The 27,017-nt window shown below is 42.2% G+C and overlaps 1 protein-coding gene across 1 annotated transcript in view; it reads right to left on the bottom strand.

Annotated features, from left to right (window-relative positions):
- Positions 1-25,791, bottom strand: part of LOC124712411 (unconventional myosin-XVIIIa) — a 1,310,522-nt gene extending 1,284,731 nt beyond the window's left edge. Inside the window, exon 1 of the mRNA XM_047242706.1 lies at positions 25,137-25,791. Within this exon, the coding sequence (XP_047098662.1) occupies positions 25,137-25,274 (138 nt within the window). The 5' untranslated portion in view covers positions 25,275-25,791. The remainder of the gene's footprint in view (positions 1-25,136) is intronic.
- Positions 25,792-27,017: the final 1,226 nt, after the last annotated feature.

Raw genomic sequence — 27,017 nt, 5'->3', positions numbered from 1 at the left:
TCATCAGAATCAGAACTTGAAATAAAACAATACATATATCCCAATCAAAAGCTTTATCTAAAATCGTGTGTTCGGCTTAATATTTCGGGTATTTAATCCTAATGGCGTGGCACATCAAAGAACCAATAGAGGACGCTGTTAGTTAAAAAAAAAAAAGAACTGAGTGACGGATTTATTTTCGGAAGTTTATGTCAGTGACAGCCGCAATCTTACCTTTGAGAATACAAACTAATTCTGAATTTTCACTCGGTTATAATATACGGATTTACTGAGTTTTCTGTGTGTATTAAAAATTTAAAGATACTGCTTTGCTGCTTTCGTTAGGATTTGTATATATTTTTTGATGGGAGAAACGAATTTAGTAAGTTTGCTTTGTATATGGGTGCCTACCCATTACATTTTGATTTCGTTTTGTTCACAAACAAAAGTACCTAGAAAACTTTTGAATCCTTTTGAATACAACGGAATGGATAAAAGTCTGAGTACTATACAATCAAAAAATCCAATGAAGCTATGAGGCAAGACTTGCTGCAACTCGAGAACATCAGACTTTAACTCACTCCTTGGAAACTCCTTCCTACAGCAAGGCACAACATAACTCTGATCAAGGGAAGCATTATCTTCCTTCTCAGACCTCTTCACTCACAGAATTTTAAAGTTCTCTCCAATGTAACGTCAGGTAGATATTTTGCAGGCGAGAGTTTTAACATCTCGAATCCCACTTAATCCTCATAATTTACCATTTCGCTTTAAGCTGTACAATTCCCGGTAAGTTTACGTTCCGCCATGACTGTAAACAAAGCAGAAGGCCAGACGCTGCGTGTTGTGGGCGTGAACCTCAGTGCCAGTCGCTTTTCACCAGGTCGGCTCTATGTCTCTCTCTCTTATGTTAGTGAAGCAATCATACTAGTTCAAATTTTATACAGGGTGTTACAAAAAGGTACGGCCAAACTTTCAGGAAACATTCCTCACACACAAATAAAGAAAAGATGTTATGTGGACATGTGTCCGGAAACGTTTAATTTCCATGTTAGAGCTCATTTTAGTTTCGTCAGTATGTACTGTACTACTTCGATTCACCGCCATGATTTCATACGGGATACTCTACCTGTGCTGCTAGAACATGTGGCTTTAAAAGTACGACACAAAATGTGGTTCATGCACGATGGAGCTCCTGCACATTTCAGTCGAAGTGTTCGTACGCTTCTCAACAACAGATTCGGTGACCGATGGATTGGTAGAGGCGGACCAATTCCATGGCCTCCACGCTCTCCTGACCTCAACCCTCTTGACTTTCATTTATGGGGGCATTTGATAGTTCTTGTCTACGCAACCCCGGTACCAAATGTAGAGACTCTTTGTGCTCGTATCGTGGACTGCTGTGATACAATACGCCATTCTCCAGGGCTGCATCAGCGCATCAGGGATTCCATGCGACGGAGAGTTGATGCATGTATCCTCGCTAACGGAGGACATTTTGAACATTTCCTGTAACAAAGTGTTTGAAGTCACGCTGGTACGTTCTGTTGCTGTGTGTTTCCATTCCGTGATTAATGTGATTTGAAGAGAAACAATAAAATGAGCTCTAACATGGAAAGTAAGCGTTTCCGGACACATGTCCACATAACATATTTTCTTTCTTTGTGTGTGAGGAATGTTTCCTGAAAGTTTGGCCGTACCTTTTTGTAACACCCTGTATACAAAGAAGATTTATAAGTAAAGAATAAATTCAACAGCTAAAATAGATACCTCGGCAATGTGGGGTTTCTCAACAAGTTGTAGATAAAGTCAATTACAGGCAGATGACGGACAGTTATTTCTAAAATAAATTTCACTGTCTTTGTTTCCAGCGTGAGAGAATTACGGATTCGTTAAGATAGGGTGTTTCAAACCTTTTGAGTGGAATTGAAACAGTTGATAGACACCGAGATGGCGAACCAAAGGCTGAAAATGTATATTTATTGTACTGAGGACATACACAGCATACACCACGAAACGACAACATTGCTCATACTAATAGTTCAGAGTGATGACCACTAGTTTCAGTGGAAACATGACGATGACGCATGAAGTTTGAAGTTCTGCTGCACACTCTCCAAGTTCGATGGTGTCCGTTGTACCAAGAGAGAGACTGCTTGGACCCTAGAAACCAGGTCTTCCTTCATCTGTTTCGACGGGAGTTTCATACACCAACATCTTCAATTAACCACAAAGCAAAACGTCCAGAGGTGTAATTACGCTGGCCATGGGACATGACGTCCCCTTCTAGCCCAAAGATGAAGGTATGTGTTGTTCAGGGGCTCGCAGACATTAACATCGAAGTGAGCTTGTGCACCATCATTCTGCAACCATATTGTTTCGCAGACAACATGGGGTACAGTCCCCAAGAACTGTGACACACACCTCGCCGGAACATCAGGTGACAAGGAGACAGCAAATAAATTTTTTACAGATGATGTTGGACAATACCCACCCATACTTTGACAGAGAATCGTTGGCATTGTCCTCACTCCACACATGGCTGTTGTGAGTCTTGAAAACACCACCATGGTGAATGGTGCTTCATCCGTGAACAATACAAACTGTACGAAATTCCGCAACACAGCACTGCAGTGGGAATTCCATCGACAGGAGTATCAAAAATGGCTCTGAGCACTATGGGACTTAACTTCTGAGGTCATCAGTCCCCTAGAACTTAGAACTACTTAACCTAACTAACCTAAGGACATCACACACATCCATGCACGAGGCAGGATTCGACCCTGCGACCGTAGCGGTCGTGCGATTCCAGACTGACAGGAGTATCAAAATCCGTTGGTCCAAGTGCTTGCACACCCTTTTTATGATAGGGGTTTTGAGCCTGCTTCATCATTACTCTCCACACTGTAGCCTTCGAAATGTGTGCTTCACGAGCAAGTTGAGTGGTGCTTATTACTGGGTGCTGATCAACACGATCTCATCAAAGTCTGATATCGGGACATGTCTTCGACAGGAAGCCTGCTGCCTCTCACTGGCGTCAACGACCCTGTCTCTCATAAGATGGTATCCATTGACAAGGGGACCCTCCATACTGTAAATCATGGATTTTGATGCGCTTCAAATATAGAATTATATATATATATATATATATATATATATATATATATATATATATAATGTACCCGAGTACCTGGCTATCCGGTTTTTTAGCGACAGGCCTTGGTTTTTGAGAAAATAGGTTTTTGAAGTTCATTGGGATCTTGCATTCCCAGCAAGTCAGCGTAACGCAGCGGTAAAGGTTCAGACTACCGCGCTGGAGGTACCGTGTTCGAAGCCTGCTCATGTACTTTCGTTTTTTCTTCAAAATCGACCGAATTTTTCAATTTTATTTCGAAGAATATCAACAAACAGTGTAAGGTGTGAGAAGTTATAAAGATATATGCAGTTATTAATTTTTTCTGTCATACAATATTACAAAATCTTACTTTTCATCGTCCACATTGCATGATGTGCCAGAACAATATTGTCGGTTATCATAGAAACAACCGAAGCACAAAATTTCGCAGCACCACGCGGATTTTATGAAAGCAACCGTCTTGCAGGCGCACAGTTTCTTTATGAGCCATACCGGGAAACACAATTCTTTTGCATTTAAAAAGATTTCTTTTTCATCCGCTAATTTCGATGCGAACCATTCGTATCTAATCATGCTTTCAAAATTAGGTGCGCTGAATCGATGTAGGATTAACGAATGTAATTTTATCGAATCTTCCCTAGAAGCTATCTCTCTATTGTCTTTCATCATGTCGGGAGCATTCTGAATAATTTTCGTGAAGATTTTCACCTGTCGGTAAAAGTAAATATCGCAGTCCTGGCAACAAGGAGTGCACTTTGGCGGGACCACTTTTAGGGTACAGGTGCTCGCTTTCCTTTCATCAGTGAATAGATGATCGTATAAAGTTGAATCGGTTTGCCTTCCCTATGAATCGATAATGTACAAAAAAAAAAAAAAAAAATTCTGTCCCACGTACAGAAGAATTATAAAACGCAAAAATTCTTCGTACACCAGTTTCGTGAACTTCCGGATTTCGTGCAGGACACGACTTCATTTCTGTATTTCCCAGTTAATTCGTCTAATCGTTTTTGAACGGTAGGACCAAATTTTCCGGACGGTTCTTGTATACATAAAAAAAACATATGGGAGCAGGATTCGAACACGGTACCTCCAGCGCGGTAGCTGTGAACCTTTACCGCTACGCTACGCTGACTTGCTCGAAATATATCTAATGTTACGGGTATACAAAGCGCCCAATGAACTTCAAAATCGATTTTCTCAAAAATCAAGGCCCGTCGCTAAAGAACCAGATAGCCAGGTACTCAGTGCCTCTACAACATATTTGAAACGCATCAAAATCCGTGATTTACAGTATGGAGGGTCCCCTTGTGAGATAAATTTCTTCCAGTTTGGATGTCGCCTGTTGGGAAAGCGTCCTCTGCACATTCATGCTGCTTTACGTGCTCTACATCTACCACACCACACATTAAATGCAGACTGCCATCTCTCGTGATGAGTAATGTTCCATCCGTGACAACGCGTCATACACTGTACACAGTAACACACCGCACCATGGGACATCACAAACTGTCTGATGTAATGGACAACGTGACACCAGGGATAGTGGTGTTCGTGCAGCACAGGTTAATGTGCAGGTGAGATGAATAAGATCGTTACATGACACACGTGCTATGTTCTCAGCTGTTTACAGTATGTCTGCTTGGTGGTTGGGGATGTTTGTTGTTTATGGCCTGCTGTATGTTCCGGTGTGCAACAGACACTCAGGAATTTTGCGAGTGTGCAGCAGAACTGCATGTGCTGTTGCAGTAAGACTGGCGATTGTCGCTTTCAACAATTACTAAGAGCTGGGTTGTTGTTATGCGGGTACACTGCGTATGTCCTCAACACAATAAATGTGCATTTCAGACCGCTTGTTCCCTACCACAATATTATCGGCTGTGGGCCCACTGTCACCTGTTTCAGTTCCACCCAAAAGATTTCAGGCACCATGTACATGTAAGCTCAACCCCTTAAATGAGCACATGGATCACTTTGGAGCGGTGCAGATCATGTGGAACTACTACCAGCTAGTCACGCTAGAATCGACTTCTGACGTAAGTCATGGCAGTGAAGTGACGTGTATGTTTCAGGTAGCCCAGCAACGTGAATGGCCGCAGAGGTGTGTCGCAATGGCAAAAAGAAGCTATCATGCTTGGACGTGACGACAATCATATATTGTTAACGAAGTTGTCCGATTTGTTGCTCTATCAATGCGGAATGTTAAACGTGTCTACAAGGAATCTTGCAGCACAAGCAGCAATGGAATACGGCGTAACAACGTTAGTCCTAAAGCGATCCTACTCGTCAATGGGTCTGGAGACGAATGTCACGCTTTGTCGATGATAATCGATTTCAAACCCAACAGAAATTGTTACTGCCAGTGAATACAAGTTCATCTCAACGAATCCCCGAGCCAACATTGCGAAGGGTACCGCATGTGTTAGATGTTTGGAGTCGGGTACCACTCCATGGGCATTTCTTACAGCGTCACGTACAGCTGCATGTATTCAGTTGGCCAAACAACACAGCGACTGGACTGTAGTTGACTCGAGTCATGTAGTGGATCGTCCGACGGGTCGCGATTTTTGCCTCTTCTCCAATGATGGAAACCGTCTAGTGCACTGACAAGCCAATGTGGCGTTTAACTCACAATGTGGTCGGGATGAAGATAATTCTGTGATTTCTGGGGGTGTTTTTCGTACCATGACCTGGGTCCACTCAGTAAGACTGCCGTCAACATGAACCAGGATTTTTATTTGAACATTCTCGGTCGTCAACTGTTGCCCTTTCTTCTTCATCTTTGTAATGAGTTGGCTACGGAGTCTCACTTTTCCAAGACGACAAAAGCCGTCCTCACGGAGCTGTGAGCATACAAGCTCGTTTTGAAGACCACTCAGGCATCCTATCGCAGCTGAAGTGGACTGCTAAATCACGCGATCTTAATCGCACACAATATGTCCGGTGCTATTTGCAATAATACCGTCACAAAAGACGAAGTAGTAAATATTCCAGAATTCGAATCGAGAACAGCTGACAACATGAGTAACGTGGAAGTAGTGAAGCAACTTAGATCATTTAATAAAAGCAAGTCTTCTGGTCCAGACTGTATACCAATTAGGTTCCTTTCGGAGTATGCTGATGCATTAGCTCCATACTTAACAATCATATACAACCGTTCGCTCGAAGAAAGATCCGTACCCAACGACTGGATGGAAAGTTCCACAGGTCACACCAGTATTCAAGAATGGTAGTAGGAGTAATCCACTAAATTACAGGCCCAAATCGTTAACATCGATACGCAGCAGGATTTTGGAACATATATTGTGTTCGGACATTATGAATTACCTCGAAGAAAACGGTCTATTTACACACACTCAACATGGGTTTAGAAAACATAGCTCCTGTGAAACACAACTAGCTCTTTATTCACATGAAGTGTTGAGTGCTATTTACAAGGGATTTCAGACAGATTCCGTATTTCTGGATTTTCGGAAGGCGTTTAACACTGTACCACACAAGCGGCTTGTAGTGAAATTGCGTGCTTATGGAATATCGTCTCAGTTATGTGACTGGATTTGTGATTTCCTGTCAGAGAGGTCACAGTTCGTAGTAATTGACGGTAAGTCTTCGAGTAAAACAGAAGCGATTTCTGGTGTTCCCCAAGATAGTGTTATAGGCCCTTTGCTGTTACTTATATAGATAAACGATTTGGGAGACAATCTGAGCAGCCGTCTTAGGTTGTTTGCAGATGACGCTGTCGTTTATCGGCTAATAAAGTCATCAGAAGATCAAAACAAACTGCATACGATTTAGAAAAAAATATCTGAATGGTGCGAAAAGTGGCAGTTGACCCTAAATAACGAAAAGTGCGAGGTCATCCACATGAGTGCTAAAAGGAACTCGTTAAACTTTGGTTACACGCTAAATGAGTATAATCTAAAAGCCGTAAATTCAACTAAATACCTAGGTATTAAAATTACGAACAACATAAATTGGAAGGAACACACAGAAATGTTGTGGGGAAGGCTAACGAAAGACTGCGTTTTACTGGCAGGACACTTGGAAAATGTAACAGATCTGCTAAGGAGACTGCCTACACTACGCTTGTCCGTCCTCTTTTAGAATACCGCTGCGCGGTGTGGGATCCTTACCAGATAGAACTGACGGAGTACATCGAAAAAGTTCAAAGAAAGGCAGCACGTTTTGTATTATTGCGGAATATGGGAGAGAGTGTCACAGAAATGATACGGGATTTAGGCTGGACATCATTAAAAGAAAGGCGTTTTTCATTATGACGGAATCTTCTCACGAAATTCCAATCAGCAATCTTCTCACGAAATTCCAATCTGCAACTTTCTCCTCCGAATGCGAAAATATTTTGTTGGCACCGACCTACATAGGGAGAAACCACTATAAAATAAGGGAAATCAGAGCTCGTACGGAAAGATATAGGTGTTCATTCTTTCCGTGCGCGAATAACAGAGAATTGTGAAGGTGGTTCGATGAACCCTCTGCCAGGCACCAAATGTGATTTGCAGAGTATCCGTGTAGATGTAGAATGGGTGAAACGTGACCATACACAGCGTCACTCTTTGGTATCCCTCCCGGATATAGTACCAAATGTGTCGCTAGAGCGGGATACGACATATGTGAAGAAGGTTGTGGACGCTCTTTATCACTAAATTGAGACCTTTAACAAGACTAGAGGTTCTCTCACACGATATCAGCGTCATGTCTTCTGCGGGGTGACAAACTTTTTGTCTCATGTGCTTATACAGGATGTCCTAGAAGGAATGGTCGATGTTCAGAGATTTGACAGGAACGGTCATTCCAAGCAAAAAAGGCTGGGAAACATATGGTCTCAAATCATGCCTTTAGAGCTATGAGAACTTGTTCAGTAGGAGAGATATGTTTCACAGTTGCTGAGATAAACAAATGATCATAGCTCTTCAGATACGCACATTATAGCTCATATTTACTGGACTCTTTCTCTTCTTTTGGTCCATACTACCACCTCTCAAAATGTGGAAAGAAAAGAGTCTACAGTAGAAGAGATTTGTTTCGCAGAATCGAATGTGAAGGGCTCATAGCTCTTAATTTATGCGTAAGGGTCCGCGTTCACTAGACTTCTTTGTTTTGCATGCTCGTCCCTGTCGTATCCCTGAATACTGACCATTCCTGGGCAAACTGTTTACATATTCATAGGAGGCAAGTTGCAACATGCGCAGAAAACAAGTTTAGTTTCAGAAAGCTTTATCCGAATATGGGAAATGCTCGCTAAAAGCGATCCTGTGTTGCACTGGTTCGGGTTTCGCAGCACATTAGTAAGGTCCAACGGGATTTATTCTGTTGTTGCCGATAGGAAATATAACAAAACGTGTAATTCTATGTTGCGGTGTCGCAGATCTCTTCCTTCTGCACGTACATGTCCTGTGTGGAAACATTTATCGCAAGACATGGGATTTCTAACTCGGTTTTAAAATAGTAAAAGGGAAACGCTTTGACTTAAAAGTATACACGGCCTCAATCAATAACTAAATTCCGTTAAGGCTCAATTCGGAAGCAGATGGTTCATATTCTGCTTGTGGGAGACCTTTTTATTGGCAGCATTTGGACACAAGTCGAGAAGTGATGCCGTAGAGTTCCGCATTACGAGCCTGCACGCCTACGTCCTGGGCTAAATTCGAAGCCTTTCCAAACTGACTCACGCATTAAAAACATGTGACACAGTTGACGGTGATATGATTTGTGGGGCGCTCAACATCGTGGTCATCAGAGCCCGTACAAGTACCAATCTTTCCATTTCCAGTCTCGCCACTACCCGAATGATTATGACAGTCCCCGGGAGGAGAAAATCCCCGACCAGCCCGGGAATCGAACCCGGGACCTCGTGATCCAGAGGCAGCAACGTTAGCCACTAGAGCACGAGTTGCGGACACAGATGATGGTGATCCGTCCATCGCACGATAGCTATATCATCGGCGTCCTTGGGCCGGTATTACACTGTAATATGGGCTTGGTGCTATTTCAGAGGAACGGCCAGGTTTCACACTCTGCCTTCTATCACCACCACCACTTCATCCACATCGTCAGCACCGCCACCAACAACAAAACACGACACGTGCGCTTTCGTATTTTGGCTCGTTTGAAAGACTTGCACCAAGTAACGATGTACGCAACTGTTGGCGAAATAAGAGAATGACATGCTAAAACGTCATGAGACTTGAGGGGGAATTCTTATATCTCAAAAGTTCGCTTCATCAGGAAAAATGATGTAATCGAAACGAGCAACAATATCCTGTATAAGAAGTAGAATACAGAATAAAGAAATTTCTCTGAAGAGGTCGATAATACACTGCAATTTACACGAGCGAAACTGTAATTTACGACGTCCTCTTTCCCTGACGCCTGACTGAATCACATGACATTCCTCAGCGAGTAACTCCGCAGCACCAGGAACATCGTCTCTCAGCCCGGTCCCCTCCCGGAAACTTACAGCGCAAGACGGGTGTGACGCTGTTGTCACGGGCTGTGTTAATGTCGTTTGTGGCAGCAAGTGATTCGACCAACCGCTTAATCATCTGGAATGGTCACTGCGCAGCTATGAGCAATCGTCATGGGAAAACGCGTTACGGGACCACGTCATAGGGGAAGAAGTTAGCAAACGTTACGAGTTGTGTGGCGGACTTACAACCACAGTCACAAACACGTTTAGTTCTACTCTCCGTGGAATAACTCTCCGCAACGGAAATGACAGTGTAAGTGCTCTGGAATGTTTATTGGTAGTAATATTTCCTTGAATTAATTTTCTGCTGTGACATGACAAACGAATGCACGAAATAATAGCGAGGGTAACTAAATGTTGTGCTCAGCCTGTAAAATGATGTGTTACTTTGGCATTACTGAGCTACTATTTTTCTGCGTATTTTGTTGAACAAAAAGCGGAAAAAAGTCTCAGTTGGCAATCACGTGTGCACTTAGGGCTTCATTTTTTTCTAAAACTGAGAACTACTTTCCTCCTGCGCGTTCCTTCTGCAGTCTTACATATTTTGTGAGAAGGAAACTGTTGCTATTCAGTTGGTGATGGTTGTTATTGAGTGATCTTCAGCCCGAAGACTAGTTTGATGAAACTCTGCATGCTAGTCCATTCTGTACAAGCCTCGGCTAAATACTGCAACTAGATCCATTTGAAGCTGCTTACTGTATTCATCCATTGGGGCTGTTTACCCCACTTCCAATACCAAACTGACTAATCGACGACGAATCATAACGTGTCCTTTCGCCGAACGCTTCTTTTACTCTAGTTCTGCTATAAATTTCTCTTCTCCCAAACTCGCTTCAGAACGTCCTCATTAGTTACTTGATCTTCCACAGCATCACATTTCAAAAGCTTCTACTCTTTTCTTGTCCGAACTGCTTATCCTCCACGTTTCATTTCCGTACAAGGCTACAGTCCACACAAATATCTTCTGGAAAGACGTTCGCACTTAAATTTACGTACATTCCACGCTAACAAATCCCTCTTCTCAGCCACGCTTTGCTCACAATAAGTCTGCATTTGATATCCTCTCTACTGCCGGCCGCGGTGGTCTAGCGGTTCTGGCGCTGCAGTCCGGAACCGCGGGACTGCTACGGTCGCAGGTTCGAATCCTGCCTCGGGCATGGGTGTGTGTGATGTCCTTAGGTTAGTTAGGTTTAAGTAGTTCTAAGTTCTAGGGGACTTATGACCTAAGATGTTGAGTCCCATAGTGCTCAGAGCCATTTGAACCATCCTCTCTACTACGGCCAGCGTAACTTGTTTCGCTATCCAAACAGCAAAACTCATCTGCCGCTTTTATTTTCTCATTTCCTAATTTAATTCTCTCAGAGCCGCCAGATTTAATTAGACGACATTCCATTATGTTTGTTTTACTTTCGATGCTATTCCTCTCTTTTTAAGACACTATTAGTCCGTTCAAACATTCTTGTGAAGTCTTTTGCTGTCTCTGACAGAATTTTATTTCTTCTCCCTGAACTTTAATTCTACTCTAAATTTCTCTTTGTTTTCGTTTCCTGCTTGCTCAATGTACAGAATGAATAACGTCGAGGACAGGCTGCAACCTTGCTTCTCTTCATTCTCAACCACCCTTGCCTCACACCATTCTCAATCATTGCTTCCCTTTCATGTCCTTCGATTCTTATAACTGCTATCAGATTACTATACAGGCTCCATAACCTTTAGCTGCCTGTATTTTAGCCCTGCTACCTTCAGGGTGTAAAAAAAATGTATTCCCGGCAACACCGTCGAAAACTTTCTCTAAATCTACAAGTGCTATAAACGTAGGTTTGCCTTTTTTCTTTTTAACCATTTTCTTCGATTAGTTGTAAGGTCAGTACTGCCTCGCGTGCTCCTACATTTCTCCGGAACCCAGATTGATCTTTCCCGAGATTGGCTTCTACATTCTGCTATTACTCCGTTAATAACTCCTAGTAGCGTTTTGCAACCATGACTTATTGCACAGGCGGCTCCGTAGTGCTCACACCTTTTATCACATACATTCTTTGGAACTGGAATTACTACATTATTCTTGATGTCTAAGGGTGTTTCCCCTTTCTCATCTTGCACACCAGTTGGATTGGTTTTGTCAGGTCTGGGCCTCCCAAGGATCCCAATAAATCTGATGGAATGGCGTCTTCTCTAGGGGCCTTGCTTTGATTTGGATCTTTCAGTGCTCTGTCAAATTTTTTCTCGCAGTATCGTGTCTTCCATCTCATCTACTTCTTCTTCCCTTTCTGAAATTTCCTTTGTAGAGACCCTCTATATATTCTTTCCATGTTTTATCTTTTCCTTCCTTGCTTAGAACTACCTTACCATCTTAGCTTTTGATATTAATGCAGCTTCTCTTTTTCCCCAAAAGATCTTTTTAACATTCCTACAGACAGTATCTATCTTTCCCCTGGCTATACGTGCTTCTACACCCTCTCACGTGTCCTCTAGCCATTCCTGTTTAGCCATTTTGCAATTTCTGCTGATCTCACTTTTTAGACGTTTGTATTCTCTCCTGCTTGAAAATGAAGCTTCCTGCGATACGTGAGCCAACAACTCAAAAAAACATTCGCTACTATTACGATTGCTGATTTCACTGGGGTGGATCACTGCATTCAGTCAGGGGAGGTAAAGTAACATTGCGTAGTAAAGACAACGGCGATCCCACTAAACGTTCATTTTTGGGGATCTGGAACGTCCACTGTCTTTCTGTTGGTACAGATCGACACATACAAACGAGGCAACAGCCACGCCTGGTGCACCGGCGCATGGAACGAGAACGAGTGTTTGTGTTGACCTCCGACTCGCTCGAAGACCTACTTCCCCTTCCGGTGGACAGTTGCTGAATCATCGCGCCGTCGCGCTCTTATCAATCTCTAACGTACAGCGTGTTAAGCGAAGTCATCGAACATGTGTTCATAGCAACTGAAGTTGACATTCACAGTTCGTTTTCTACAGAGTTGTGTCTTCGCCAAGCTCAGTATCATAGGCTGCTTCTTGTAGTTGGGCTGCAATTCATGGAATTGGATACATAATTCCACGTGTGAACATTCAACCATAGCCGTGCAGAGCGAGACAGGTAAGTGTATTATTTGCTTCAAATAAACAAGAAAACGGGTCTTCAAATATCCTATGCTAAGACAAATATATGGAGTGCCGGCACCGAAATGAGAGATGCATGGAAGTAAAGCATGGGAAGTTTAAGAGGACAGAGAAGTTTAAATCCCTGGAAAAATGAATCCAACTCAGCGGACTGGATAAGGAGGCAAACAAGGAAAGAGCCAGAGAACTAGACCTGGCGTACAAGCTGACGCAGAACAAGTACAACAAACTGGCGTTATCCTACAGAGCCGAAAACAGACACCATAGCTCGGTAGTACAACCTGAAGGACTGTACGCTTCAGAGGGTCTTATTTTAAATAATAAAAGAGGAACTTTAAGAACTCGAAAAGACAAAAAGAAAGACACTGCGAAAAATACTCGGACCACGGAAGACTACTGATGGGACTTGGAAGAAGCGGGAAAACGAAGAACTATACAAGGACGCTGAAAGATCACGGGCACAATGAGGAAGCGAAGTTCTACGGGCACCTACTAAGTATGAATAAATGCAGACTGATCAAAACGATCTTCAACTACATTGTGCGGTTAAAGGCTACATCTAAATGTGTAAATGAGATGAAGAGCCGGCCGAAGTGGCCGAGCGGTTCTACGCGCTACAGTCTGATGACCTCAGCAATTAAGTTCCATAGTGCTCAGAGCCCCCCCCCCTTTTTTTTTTTTTTTTTTGAGATGAAGAGGGATACGACGGAAGTTGAAATTACGCCAAAGATGGCCCACAATAGAAGAGAGCTCAGAAGCCGATTTAAAAGTATAAAATCATTTCAAGAGAAACCATCAAAACAGGAGGTCCACACTGACCATTACCGAGGAAGAGAGAGGAAAAAAATAAGCGAAAGAATGAAGAGGTTCTGGGAGGAGAAGAGAAACCAAGAAGTCAAGGCCTTTGCGGTCCATAGTCGGCCAAATGCAAAAATTAAAAAAGCGTTCTGTTTTGGATGAAGTATTTAATTGACTGTTATCTTTGGACACAAGCGTGTTCGAAACCAGAACACAAAACCTGCAATTAAGTATGTTTTTATTTATTCATCCAAAAATCTTTCAGATTGTGGGTCACACAATTCCTTTATAAATATTGTGTACGAATGTGTGTGCACACACGCACGAATTTGTTTGTGCACCCCTGTTACATGAAGTACAGAAAATTTAACGCTAACAGTGCAGTAAATATAGTGTGTTTTGGCGTTATCTACACGGGACTTTGCATTACTTGTAGTAGGAGATTTTACACTTCCTTGTTCCAAGTCTCACGAGTTTCATATGTTCTACAAATTCTGAAACTAAATAGAATCAGTGAGGCTATACCACAAGTGCACAGGAATTGTTCCACGGACTGATGAAAATAATATTATGAAGCAGACGGACTTCTTCCAATTCACACACAAACTACATCGCAATCAGTACGTTCAATGGAAAATTCTCTGCCTACTTTGCCAATACATGGTACAAAGACTTGTCTCTTAATAGTCACACTTTGTGCTAAAAAAGGTGATCGTACAACAGAGCCCTGTGGATAATTGTGTAAGCTTTGGAATTTCGGTATGAGCGATGCACATAAGCAGTGGGTTTACCATCCGATTATACATGTTGAGTTTTCAACTCACTCACACCCTCACGACTGAATCCTGTCTCATGTGTACCTGAGTAGTTCCGTGAATGATCCTAGAAAATAAAGGGAACATGAGTTACAAACGAAATAGCTCTACTAGCCTTGAAAGTAATAACCACACTTCTGACATCGGTTGTAAAGCTGTTAGAAACAGAAAACGCTTTTTGTGGAATCACTCGAAGCACTGCTGTCACGCATCTTTGTGTTTTATGTCAGTGTCTCCTGTGTCATAGCCACAGTCCCCTTCGTTCTGTTCTACTACTGCAATCTCCTCTCATTTTCACTCTCTCCCTCTTGCTGTGTTTTACTGCCGGCCACCTACATAGCTGAGTGGTCACGTGCTTGCCTGCCATGCAGCGGACCCGGGTTCGATACCCCGCCGGGTTGGACATTTTCTCAGCTCGTGGAGAGGGTATTGTGTTAATCATCATCATATCATCACCGAAACGCGTCAAATGAAATAAGACTTGCAACCCGGTGGTCGAACTTCCCCGAGCACAGCCTCCCGGCCAAAAATACCACACGATCATTTTATCATTTTTCTCATAATGCTAATATCTCATTTCTTCTTCGGTTGTCTCTACTCACTGTCGATATCTCTCTTCCTCGTTGTCATCGTCATACACTCTGCCACTCATTATCACTGACTCTCATCTACTTTTGTTTATTTCTTCCCCTTTGGCACTGTCTCCTTCACTGTTTTCCTAGCATGGTTCTGCCTCCGTAAACTATGGTCCATCGCCACTGTGTCCATCTCTTTCTCTCGCGCTTCCATTGTCTTTATAACACAACTCCTGTCTACTATCTACTTTTCCGTTCTTTGCCACTGCCAATGACTACTTCTCTCTCAGCATACAAAAGCGCGAATATGTTCCCACGTCAAAATTCTTGCAATTTTTTTTAAAGATGCTGAGGAAGGTAGAATGAAGCAGCAAGTACCCCAATTTTCAGCCAGTCTTTTAAACGAACAGGAAAATATTCACAATTTTTGTACTCTGACAGGAGCATCTTTCCACTGGTTCACTGCTTTTCCCTGCTGCAGCACGGCATGCATGTCATATGAAATATATTGGTCTGTAAACTTAGCTAGAAATAACTTAAAACTAATTTTACACCTCAGACTGGATTTAATATGCACAAAAATTTTGTAAGTGCTTCATTACTACAATAAGGCGTTCCTGAATGTTAAGGAAGACACTTTACAGCATATTTCTCCGTGCTACGTTACTTCAGAAACTATGTCTTCACCTCACGCCTGATTTTACGTGCGTATTTTACGTACATAAGTCGGATAATTTTGAACCTATGTGCCTAGAAAACGGGTAAAGACATGAAGAAAATTTTTACTGTTGTTCGAGATCGGGATCTAAAGAGTACATTGTAAAAATTTCAGCCACTTGCCTTGCATACCTGTCTTGGAATTCTCGGCTGGGGTTTGGTCCTCTGGTGACGGGGAAAATGTAGTAAAGGACCCTTTTTGGGGTTTTCTGAGAAAGTTCCCATGAACTTTTGGTGCGTCCACCAGCCCCATCGAACCCATCGTCGATCAAATCAAATGCGCTAAGAACCAACCGATTTGCTCCATTTGCCTAAGCTGGAGTAAAGTGCGTAATATTCATACTCTGACGCTGTACTGTGGGCCAGTGGCACTGAGGCGATCCTTCTGTTGGGTATACAAATGGTCCCTATCCCAGAGGCTATCGTATATCGATTAACGCCAGAGTCTCGAGAAGAGCCACAAACGCAGCCGCCGTACATTCACAATACACAGTGGTCGACCGGCGGAAGGTGTACTCGCCTTACATGGCACGTATACGGCTGGTATTCAAGTGGTATTCGCCAGCCTACACAATTGTTCATTCTGATAGTGGCCACAACTCGCCGTGTACTACTACTAGGGTCATTCTTAACTTTACGTAATACTCGCTCTGGATTGACAAGGACATTCGCAGGGCGTTGTCTCGACGGTGCAGGAACGATCTGTAGCGTACTTTCTATTTCTCTGAGGTTGTGATGAGGAGGTACTGAGTGCCACTGGGGAGATAAGGAATAGTTAATTTGGGCTAATGGACGGAAGTTTGGGGAAGCAAGGGGTAAGAATTATAGACGGAGGCCGAGGTTTTGCTCCAGTAAGCGGGTTCAAATGCATGTATGCTGCAGTAGTTGCGCAGGAACGAAGAGATACGAAGCGCTGAAAGAAACTAATCTTTGGAATGAATATGACCACAGCAACGTGCGATGTGTACCTGGAAGCTAGCAATAAATAGTTTTAACTTCTTTTTAATAAATGAAAAGCACTAGTTTGCTTTTGTTCTACTCTTGCCACGTGCAGGAAGATTCTACATTTATATAATTGGAAGAACAAACAGCATTGGTCGTATTTTTTTGTTTTATTATCCGCAAAGTCGATTTTCGGTCACTTAGTGACCATCCTAAGTGCTGTAATATGCAATTAAAATTGATACCAGTGCCTATCAATTTTAATTGTATATTACAGCACTGAGGATGGTCACTAAGTGACCGAAAATCGATTTTGCGGATAATAAAACAAAAAAAAAAGCGACCAATGCTGTTTCTTCTTCCAATTATATCCATTATCTGGTCGTGGTGCACAGAACACTCCATGGAGTCGCCAATCAATAAGATTCTACATTGCTTGTGATCAAAACAGGGGCCAGCAATACTGGTATTAGTACTTTTTTTTTTTCTAAAGCCTCAGGGCTGAGGCGATCGCCACCGTCATATCAAAAATATACTAACACCAATATTGCTGGCTCCTGTTTTAATCACAGCCGAGGTAGAAGCTTGCTATACGTTGGTCAGGTGCCTGAAGATGGCGTATTAAAACGCTGAAACGGGTTGCCAAATAAAATAAGGTTGGAAACTAGACAGCTGAAAGGTGTTTAGTTTGACAACCTGTATCTGTAATTGTCCGAAGACTGGTTTCTCCTTGCTGGTCTATCCTGTGCCAGCCTCATCGTCTCTGTACATCTAATGCAACTTACGCTGACTTAACCTGCTTATAATATTCATGCCTTGCCTCCCACCCCCCCCCCCCCATTTATTTTCATTACCAAACTGACGTCTCCTTGATGCCTCAGCAGATGTCCTATCAACTGATCCCTTCTTTAAGTCAAGTTGTGCCGTAAATTTCTTTCCCCAATTCGATCCAGTAGCTCCTCATTTGTCAGGTTTCTAAGTGAAATAGCAATTGATTCTCACTTGTATTCAATCTAGCCACACAATCTCCAGTATTCTTCTGCAGCACCATATTTCAAAAGCTTCTCTTCTTTTACTGTCTGAACTGCCTGTAGCCCACGTTTCACATCCAAAGAAGTCTCTCCTCCAGACACGTACCGTCAGAAAGGATTTCGTAACACATTACGAGTAGATTGTTTTTTTTTCTTTCTTTTCTCTCTGCATGTTGTATTTTCTCTACTTTGGTTGTCCAAATAGCAAAACCCAACTACTACTCTTGGTGACCTATTTTCTGATCCAATTGCATCAGTATCACCTCATTTAATTCGACTCATTCCATTCCCCCTATTTCACTTTTGTTGGTGTTCACCTTATAACCTTATTTCAAGACACTGTCCATTTCATTCAATTGCTCTTTTAAGTACCTCGCCGTCTCTGACAGAATTACAATGTCATCATCAAACAGTAATTTTTTTATTTCTCCTCCCTGAATTTTAATTCCTTTGCCAAATTTATCCTTGATTTCCCTGTTATTTGCTTATATTGTCCTAAGCGTACTGAAATTTAAGAGGGAGTTACATTAATCAGATGCATTTCGTTTATTTTACGGCTTCATCAGTTGCGTTTCTGTAAATGTAGCTTGCATAATACGCGGGTTGGGACTTTAATATTGGTAACTATTTATTTGCAGCTCGTACAAAACGAATACGTGTTTCAAAGTTTTACTGACCTTCAAAGTAGTCGCAAGCATTGTGTATAACCCGTTGCCAGCGATGTGAAAGTCGTAGGATACTCTTAGCAGTGCCAATTGTGATGACAGTTCGAGCGGCGCGATCTATTGTCCGACGAACTTGTAGCAGTTCTGAAGCGAAAGCCGTCAAGTGTTTCCTTCAGTTTAGAAATCGAGTTGAACTCACGAGGGTTTAAGTCAGTGGAGTGCAGTAGGTGGTATGCCACTTAGCTGCCCCACCAAGTAACAGCTTGCACTGTACGTGCTTGACAATTGTCCTGCAAAATGATGGTCAGGTCCTGCAGAAAGTGTCATCACTTTTGTCTCCATGCTGTTCATTTTTGGAACACAACCAACGACCAGCTTAGAGACAGAAGTGATGACACTTTCTGCAGTACCTGACCATCATATTGCAGGACATTAATCAAGCACGTACAGTGCAAGCTGTTACTGATTTGTTTGACTGATGGGTCTGCTAAGTGCGATACCACCTACTGCACTCCGCTGACTTAAGCCCCCGTGAGTTCAACTCGATTTCTAAACTGAAGGAAACACTTCACGGCATTCATAACTGCTACAAATTCGTTGGGCAATAGACCGCGCCGCTCGAACTGTCAACACAACTGGCACTGCTAAGAGTATCCTACAACTTCCACATCGCTGGCAACGGGTTATACACAATGCTGGTGACTACCGTGAAGGTCATTAAAACTTTGAAACACGTATCTATTTTGTAAATAGTTGCCACTATTAACGTCCCAATCCTCGTTTGTTTCCATTTTAAGGCACAGTTTTTGGTTGTGAATGTAGCATCGTTCTCAGTGCCCTAGCACAATTATGTTTTCAATCGTAATGACGACGCAAAACATTATGACCGACGCACAGTGAGATTAATGCAACCTTGTGGCGTTGCTGGCACGAAAGCATAAAAGTTGTCCTAGAAACATTTCGACAAACTCCGAGGGGTTGCAGAAGGTGTCTTGAGGAACTAGTCAAGGATAAGAGCACGCGTCCGGAAACGTCATCCAACGACGCTACAGAACGTCGAAGTTACAGGCGCCGCATGCTGACGGACCGTACGCGGAAAGTCTCGAAACGTGATCTGTCATTCAATGATAGCGACTGATTGCCACGATCGGCAGTGGTTAAGATAAAGCTACCTGCTGCGTTGAAATGTATTGTCTCCTATGAATGCAGTGCTCTCCCCCCTTGGTGAATGACACAGGTTTTCTGTGTACAGAAAAAACACTGGAGATTTTCCTGTATACTGAAAAGCAATGAAGATTTTAGACGGTTCTAGGAGAAACATAAAATGTGGGTGGAAACCCGTGTCCGAAAGCATCATCCTCCGAGGCAACAGATCATCGCATTCATGAGAGACAAGGCCTTTCCACATTGCAACTAGCTCCACCTTCTCCACTGGTGATAGTGGCAATTAGTCGCGATCTGTGAAAAACAAACAACATTGCGAGACTTTCAGCCTACGGTCCATCAACGTAGAAAGTCACGTTTGCTGTCGAAGGTGCGGCCAAGTGGCGTGACGACCGACACGGGTTCCTATCCTCGATTAGTTCCTCAAGATACTCTCTACTATCCTTCGCAGTTCGTCGCTACATTTCTGGGACACTGTGTATAAGCGGAGTGTATAGTTTGCTGCAGTGAAAGCCTTTATGTAGTAGGAGTAGGAGTAGTAGTAGTAGTAGTAGTAGAAGACTAAGTATTGCCAGGAAATGGTGAAATCCAGCATCATCTGGAATGCCTAGGCAATATACAGAATGCCAAAACTCACTAGGCAGGGTACGAAATGTATCTTGTTTAATACTTTGTCTAGACATTTAATAAATGCAGTTTACGTTTAAAGCAAAGCACGAAGGAAAGATAATTTAATTATTTTGACAGTTACGTGATCCGCAGACATCACTGTCATGACAGTTTCAGTCCAGGTCGGTTGGGGTTGAGGTGTGTCAAGAGTGTCACTTTCGCTAAAATGAGACGTGTCTCTCACGTCAGCTTCAACTCAGCCATCTACCGGGACTAGACGCGGATTTGTGAAGTGCACGTGCAAAAATAAATGCCAGGTGTCTGTTAAAAAGAAAAGTTATCTGCAATTCAAAATGTCATTTGAGTTCTGCTTTCTGGAAAATATAAATCGTAAAAGAAGTACCGGTACATCGTCGAAGTGTATAAAAATTGAAAGTTCAGATTCAATTATTGTGTATTATACAGTCTTAATCACTGTTAAATGATATCTTTTTGACTGTTTTGCATATTAGCAATCGTTAAAAAACTATTAAAAACATCTACCTCATTATAAGTCAATTTTGTTTTCATATTTTAATATTTCATAGTAATTTTATACTTTGCCTGTGTCCATTTCGTATTTTAACCTGTTAGCTAGCATTACCTAGGCATTTTAAACATTTCTGAGGGAAAACACTAAATAAAACTTAAGTTAAACCTTGCCAAAAAGTCCTAGGCCTTCTATATATTGCCTAGACATTCTACGCAGTGCTTTGATTTGATACTTTGCTGGCAACATGTATTCTTAGTTGTGATAGTGAGTGCTCTCTAAATTAAGAGCAAAGATAGCTATGGTGATGTCAAGCAAATATCATCAGCTGCAGTAGTACATGACTGCAGTCTCATTAGTTGCTGATGCACCGGAAAAAAAAACTCAGTGTTGACCATAATAATTTGAGTAAGGTTGAATACAGCCTGTGGATAAATTACAGTTAACAGGCCATAATGTACGAAATAAATAAACACCTGTCTCTTTCCCTCAAAGGCCTTCTCAAACATCGTAGAACAAGAAGTAGATCACTGAACAGGATAATGTGAAAGAGATTTCATGTTAACAGGCCTATTGTCAATAAATCTTCTGTATGGATTGCATTCTGGCAGAACGCTCATATATTAAAGAAAACCATCTCCAAACTTACATTTCACGTGGAAATTTGGGAGCCATTCGAGATTCAGACAGGAGTTATATAGGCAAACGGTTTCTCAGCTATCTTATTTAATTTGTTTATAAAGAAAATGGAATGCCCAGCATCTCTAGCGAAAGTTTGAGACGTTCAGAAAATTTTTGAAACACTAGATTTGTTTATGGAGAGGTTCTGCCTTGAGCAAAACACAATTCTTGTTTTTCTTTTTATTCCTCACATATGTCTCGCTAAAGTTACAGCCTGCACAAAGTAACCTTTCGTGTCAATGTTTTTTTTTTAAAAAAAAGAAAGAACAAAAAAACGGATGATGTTGAAACTTCAGCGAAACATGTCTAGGGTATAAAAAGAAATACAGAAGTTGTGCTTCGCTCAAGGCGGGCCCTCTCCAAACACAAATCTGAAGCAAATACGAACAGAAACCCCAAGATGCAGAAGCACTATCTTCTACGAGAAGGCACGAATACATCGCACACCAACAACTTAAAGAGAAGCGTATGGAAACGAGATTTATAAAAAATAAATAAATAAACAAATAAACGAGAGAGCCGATAAATTTAAACATCTTGCGGAACTAATAAAAATGATCTTCGTACATAAGTTAAGAAAAAGATGCAGTAAAAGGATGGGCATAGGGGACAGGGTATTGCAATCGCATTTATCGTGTAAAGGTTATGGTACAATCATCTGAATTACCGAAAGTAATAATGTGCCAAAAAGACACCAAATGACAAGTGTTCTGAAAATCAGGGTGACAATAACTATAAATGCTGCTGCGGCCAACTCTGTCTCTGGTGTAACTGTGATTGCTCAATCCTAGAGCATTTCGAAAAAAAAAAAAAAAAAACTTTTATGTCTGCACCAAGGCACTCGCCAGATTTATTATCTGCAGAGAACTCGGAACAAGGTCACCCGACCGGTTTCCGTAACATCAATTAAACTTTAAAACGCGAGTAAATGCGGTCGGATCGGACGCGGCGTGAAGCTAATTCTCCTCCGGGAACCGCTGTACAGTAAGTATGCAGTATTCTGCTGGCGCCGAGTCCGACAATGCCGTCAGCGGCTGGGACGCGGAAGTATTGTACAATGGCGCCCGAGCAGCGGAACGCCGCGGCCTTGACTTTGTAAAGGCCAGACTGCCGATGTTTGCTAAACAGTCGCGTGTTCTCCATAGTGTTTACTCCCCATTACAAGCAGCAGCGCCACCAACAAAGCTTTTCGTTCGCTGTTGAGTGTGCTTCCAGTACAACAAGCAGTAGCACACTCGCGTAGGCTTTAACTAGTCGTAATGTATACCGAATTTTCTATCCAGGATTCTCGGTTTATGTGGTAAATAGCTTTTGAAGCATTATTAATGTTGAAAGCCAGTGCGTCTGTAGATGTACGTTAAAGACTGTAACAAGACCCTCTCAATTATTCCATGAAATGAAAAGGTACAAATGATCCAAAAACTGGCTAGAGCATATGAGTGCTCCCGAAGTCTGTTTTGTTAACAGGGTTATAAGATCCAGGTTACGTTGGAAGCCCAGAATTAGGTTATGAGTTGGGAAGCCAACGAATGCAAATGCGAAATAAGAGTTGTGTAAAAATATGAACTTCCAGAGTAGCTCGATGTCTGCTCTCGCATCATATTTAACGCACTTTTCGCTCCAAAATTCATAAAATGTGCATTAAATAATAAACAAATCTATCCGTATTTTGCTGCAAGTTACATAAGATACACTGACCATGAAAACTTGCCTACAAACACAACTGAAGAGTAGCCGGCGTCTTTGTGTTTTTGGCATCGTAAGTGAATAACGGAAAGTTCGAATTTTGTGGTTCTCATACGCAAAATAAATTTTATGCTTCTTGCTCATACACTGAGTAGCAAGATTACTTTTTGGACGCTTTTTAATGTAGATAAACCTTAGAAAACTGAGCCTGCAGTTCTCGATGGACTCTAGGGTTCCAGTCTGCACACCATATTTTGGCTCGAATTACGTTCGGTATTTCTAACTATCCAACATGCATAGTATGTGTCCATACATATTTTCTCCATAGCAATAGTACTGTCATTCAATTAGACGAGAAACTATGATATACAGCGTACACTGATCAACTTTGTAACATAATGTTTATACCCCATGATCCAAAAAGACGTATTGAAGTAAAAAGACAAAGGGAAGATATGTCACAACTCCCCGTGGCTGATACATCTTTACCAACACCGAAAAAAGTTGCAACTGTACACGCATGCCTTCAGATGTTCTCACAATTGTTGCCGACAATGTCTTCGTAATTTTGTCTACGACCAGGTACTATCTTTTACTTTCTGTTACGCCAGTTTTCTGCCATAACCAGTTTCGGTCTCTACGTTTGTCCTCGGGCAGGTACATTCTGGGGTTTTTAACGTTTCATGAGCCCGAGTAAAATCCTTTTGAGTGCTCGACCGTGTCATTGTAACAGACAATGTCTGTTGTACAGTTGTTTTAGTGTTCTAATAGATATTTATTGAAACTGAGAATGACCGTGATAACCAACGAATTCATATCAACATGGAGCTGTTTGAAAACGTGTTCTGAGTCCAAAACAACGACTTTTTTCTTTGAATTATCGGCAGGATGTTACTATTTCTTACCACACTAGGCCTTGTTTATAACACCTTCAAGAGTTTAGCTCTTTCTCACGCCATGAGGAGCGAATACTGTTGACGATGGGAGAAGCAGTTTGGGATGGAGGGTTGAAAAGCGCAGACCGTGGACTACTACAGCACGGATTCAATGTTTTATTGTGAACTGAATGCTTGCAAAAACGGATTAAGCCACTGGTTGAAAGATCTGTTCTGTAACAATGGCACTATTTAAAAGATACGGAAGCTCGCGCTGCTCTAACACGCTAATGTCAGCGCTATTACTAAGCAGTAAGCTGCTACACAACGCTCTCTCCTCCGCATACCGTCGTGCTGGCAGCTTACCTTACTCATCAAAGACCCACCCATCGACGCCGGTGACGGAGTAGGGTTTAACATTGAGCGACACCGGTATCAAATTGTTATGACGGGCAACTTTTCAACACGCCTGCCGGCTGGCGAGGCAACGAAGAGGAAATTGCAATACACCTCCCTTCCGGGAGGAAGCCAAGCGCAGCCGATACATGCTGTCCCGTAGCGCGCCGCAACTGCAGCCACCAAACTGAAGCCTCGAAGCTCTCCCTTGCGGCGTCAGCAGTAACGATTGCCCCTGACAGTGCCAACACCCCTCTGCAGGCTTCCGCCCCTACAGCCAAAGTGTGTAAACACACCCCTCCGCGCGCTTCAAACGCCAGCGCTAAGCTACTTTCATTAACTCCGACGCTGTCAAACTCAATCTCTTACGCCAATGAAAATCATGCTCCCGAGAGAATAAATGGAGAACACACCACAATGCCCACCAAGGGTCGAAGTAAATTTGGCCCTAAAAATTAAACTCAGGCAATCTGTAGACCTATCTATTTTTTTTAAGAAGTTCCGTTCGCAAAAGCCACATGTGATAAAAATCTGAAATCAAGTCCTGCAATAATGAGAATCAATCAGTAACATCACAGATCAACAAATATTTACTGCGAACTAATTATGGTTTGTCCTAGAAAACAAGCTGCTACTTGTATCATAGCAAATGTACTTCCGTTCTTGTTAGCATCTCATTTCACCACAGTTGCCCAACCACGTTCCCCAAGTTAAACAGTCTATTGCATCAATATGATTCGATTCCACAGCTGGTCACGTTAAAAGTCGACACTTGAACAAATGGCACACGTATAGTAAGCAATAGAAACTAAGACAATCACAACGATGAAATAAATATTATGAAAAACCTTAATTCGAACATTACTGCATACAAATCCCAAAACTGCAGTAGTATGTAGTAAATTACCGGTATAAAGCATAAAAAACTCACCTCATCCAGTCGTAACAGCTCCTCAGCTGTCATGGGCCCACGATCTCTCTTCTTGTTTTCTTTCCTTTCCTTCTTCTCCTTCTTCCTTTTCTCCTTATCTTCCTTCTCGGCTCCGCCTTTCTTCATGAAGTTGAACATTTTTTTCACTAGTACTCAGCAATCGAAATATGGAGAAAATGCATTTGCATTTCTTCAGATCAATAACACATGCCAGACCACCAGCTCGGAAGTTTGTTTTGGTATAAGTTACGCGCTGTACAACGGTTACTTTCACTTTTATTTGTACACTAAACACATTTCACAGCTAAATATTCCGTTGTAGAGGGGTATTCGCTAACAGAGTTTCATTTACTTCGGTTTTGTATGGAAAAATATGTTCATCAACATCTGTCACATATTTAATATCCGAAAACAAATCCATTATTTGAAAAATACGAACAAAAAGCACTTTACGAGGTTTTTGTGCTTTATTATATGTGCATTTTCATTCATCTAAAGTCTCCTACTCGCGCCCGAAACGTGTACGATACGAACAACACGGAACTTGTTGACAAACGCGCCCGCAACGTCGCGGCACTATACACACAAGTCCACTGCAACAGCGGTACTGGCGAGCAGTTCAATATGGCGCTGCCAGCGACTCTCCCGCTGAGCGTGTTCAGTGCTACTGAGGCCGTCGTTCGCGGTCTCGCTTCAAGGTGGCAGTGCGCGCGCCTACGGCAGAGCCACCTATCGTCTGATACTGAAACCAGCCTTCCCGCGAAGAACAAACCGAGTTCGTAGGTAGAATACACTCGCACAAAATATTCCGTCATTTCTGTGCACAGTTTAATGAACGGCATACGTTCGTCCTGGACACATGTTGGTGGATTTAAAAGCAACAACGTTAAAACTGTGGAGTACAGCATGCAATGAAAGCGAATAAATTCCATTAATATTTGTCTTCTGTCTTGCATACCTCTGTCAAACGAGTAGAATATTTTTTAATTACTTTTGTTACTTAGCAGCTTAATCTTGTGAGTTTCTGGGAAATGAATTCATATCGGACCATAATTTTTGCAGTCACCAAATGTTGCCATAATGTGACTTACAAGTTACAAACTACAAAATTATTAGGTTGGTGAATAATTTCGTGGCGTTTTTGTTCTGTCGGATTGCTAAGAGTTTATTTATCGATTGTCATTTTTTATTTGTAGTTCACTGTTGCTATGTGAGTTTACACATTGTCATTTTGTCATTTGGAGATAGTGAGTGGAGCCGCCGACGCTAGAAAATGGAGCGCCAAGTGGAGAAATGGAACATTTTCCACATATTCTTCTATTTGAGTTCAATAGAAGGTGACAGCCGCGGAGGCAACCTGAAACATTTGCGCCGTATGTGGGGATAAGGCCAATGGAGAGAGCACGGCAAGAAAATAGTTTTCTCGTTTTATGGGGAATCGTTTTGACTTTAGTGACTCCACGTTTAGGAAGAACTTTGGGGTTTGATGAAGATCGTTTAGACGCATTAACTCACAGTCATCCACGTCATTGTACTCGAGAACTAGCAAATGTGATAAACTTTGATCATTCAGTCATCGTGTGACAATTGCTTGCAAGAGGGAAGTTTAAAAAATCGTATATATGGGTACGGCATCCTTTAAATCACAATCATAAAAGTCAGCGAGTAGCCATACGTGCATCTCTGTTTGCTCGTCATCAGCTGGCTCGTGAACGACACCGATCATTTCTATCCTGTATCATTTCTGATGACGAGAAATGGTGTCTTTATGCTAACATAAGAAAAAGAAAGGATTGGCTGAACCCAAACAAAGCAGTGGCGGACTAAGCTCGTCGTATGCCGGGGACTGCAAAACTAAGTGAGGCCCCCGCGAAAGTAAGT

The sequence above is a fragment of the Schistocerca piceifrons genome, chromosome 8, assembly GCF_021461385.2.
Source record: "Schistocerca piceifrons isolate TAMUIC-IGC-003096 chromosome 8, iqSchPice1.1, whole genome shotgun sequence".
In the NCBI taxonomy this organism is placed as follows: Eukaryota; Metazoa; Arthropoda; class Insecta; order Orthoptera; family Acrididae; genus Schistocerca; species Schistocerca piceifrons.
Note: the sequence above shows the minus strand (reverse complement) of the source record. Positions and strands in the feature narration are given on the sequence as shown.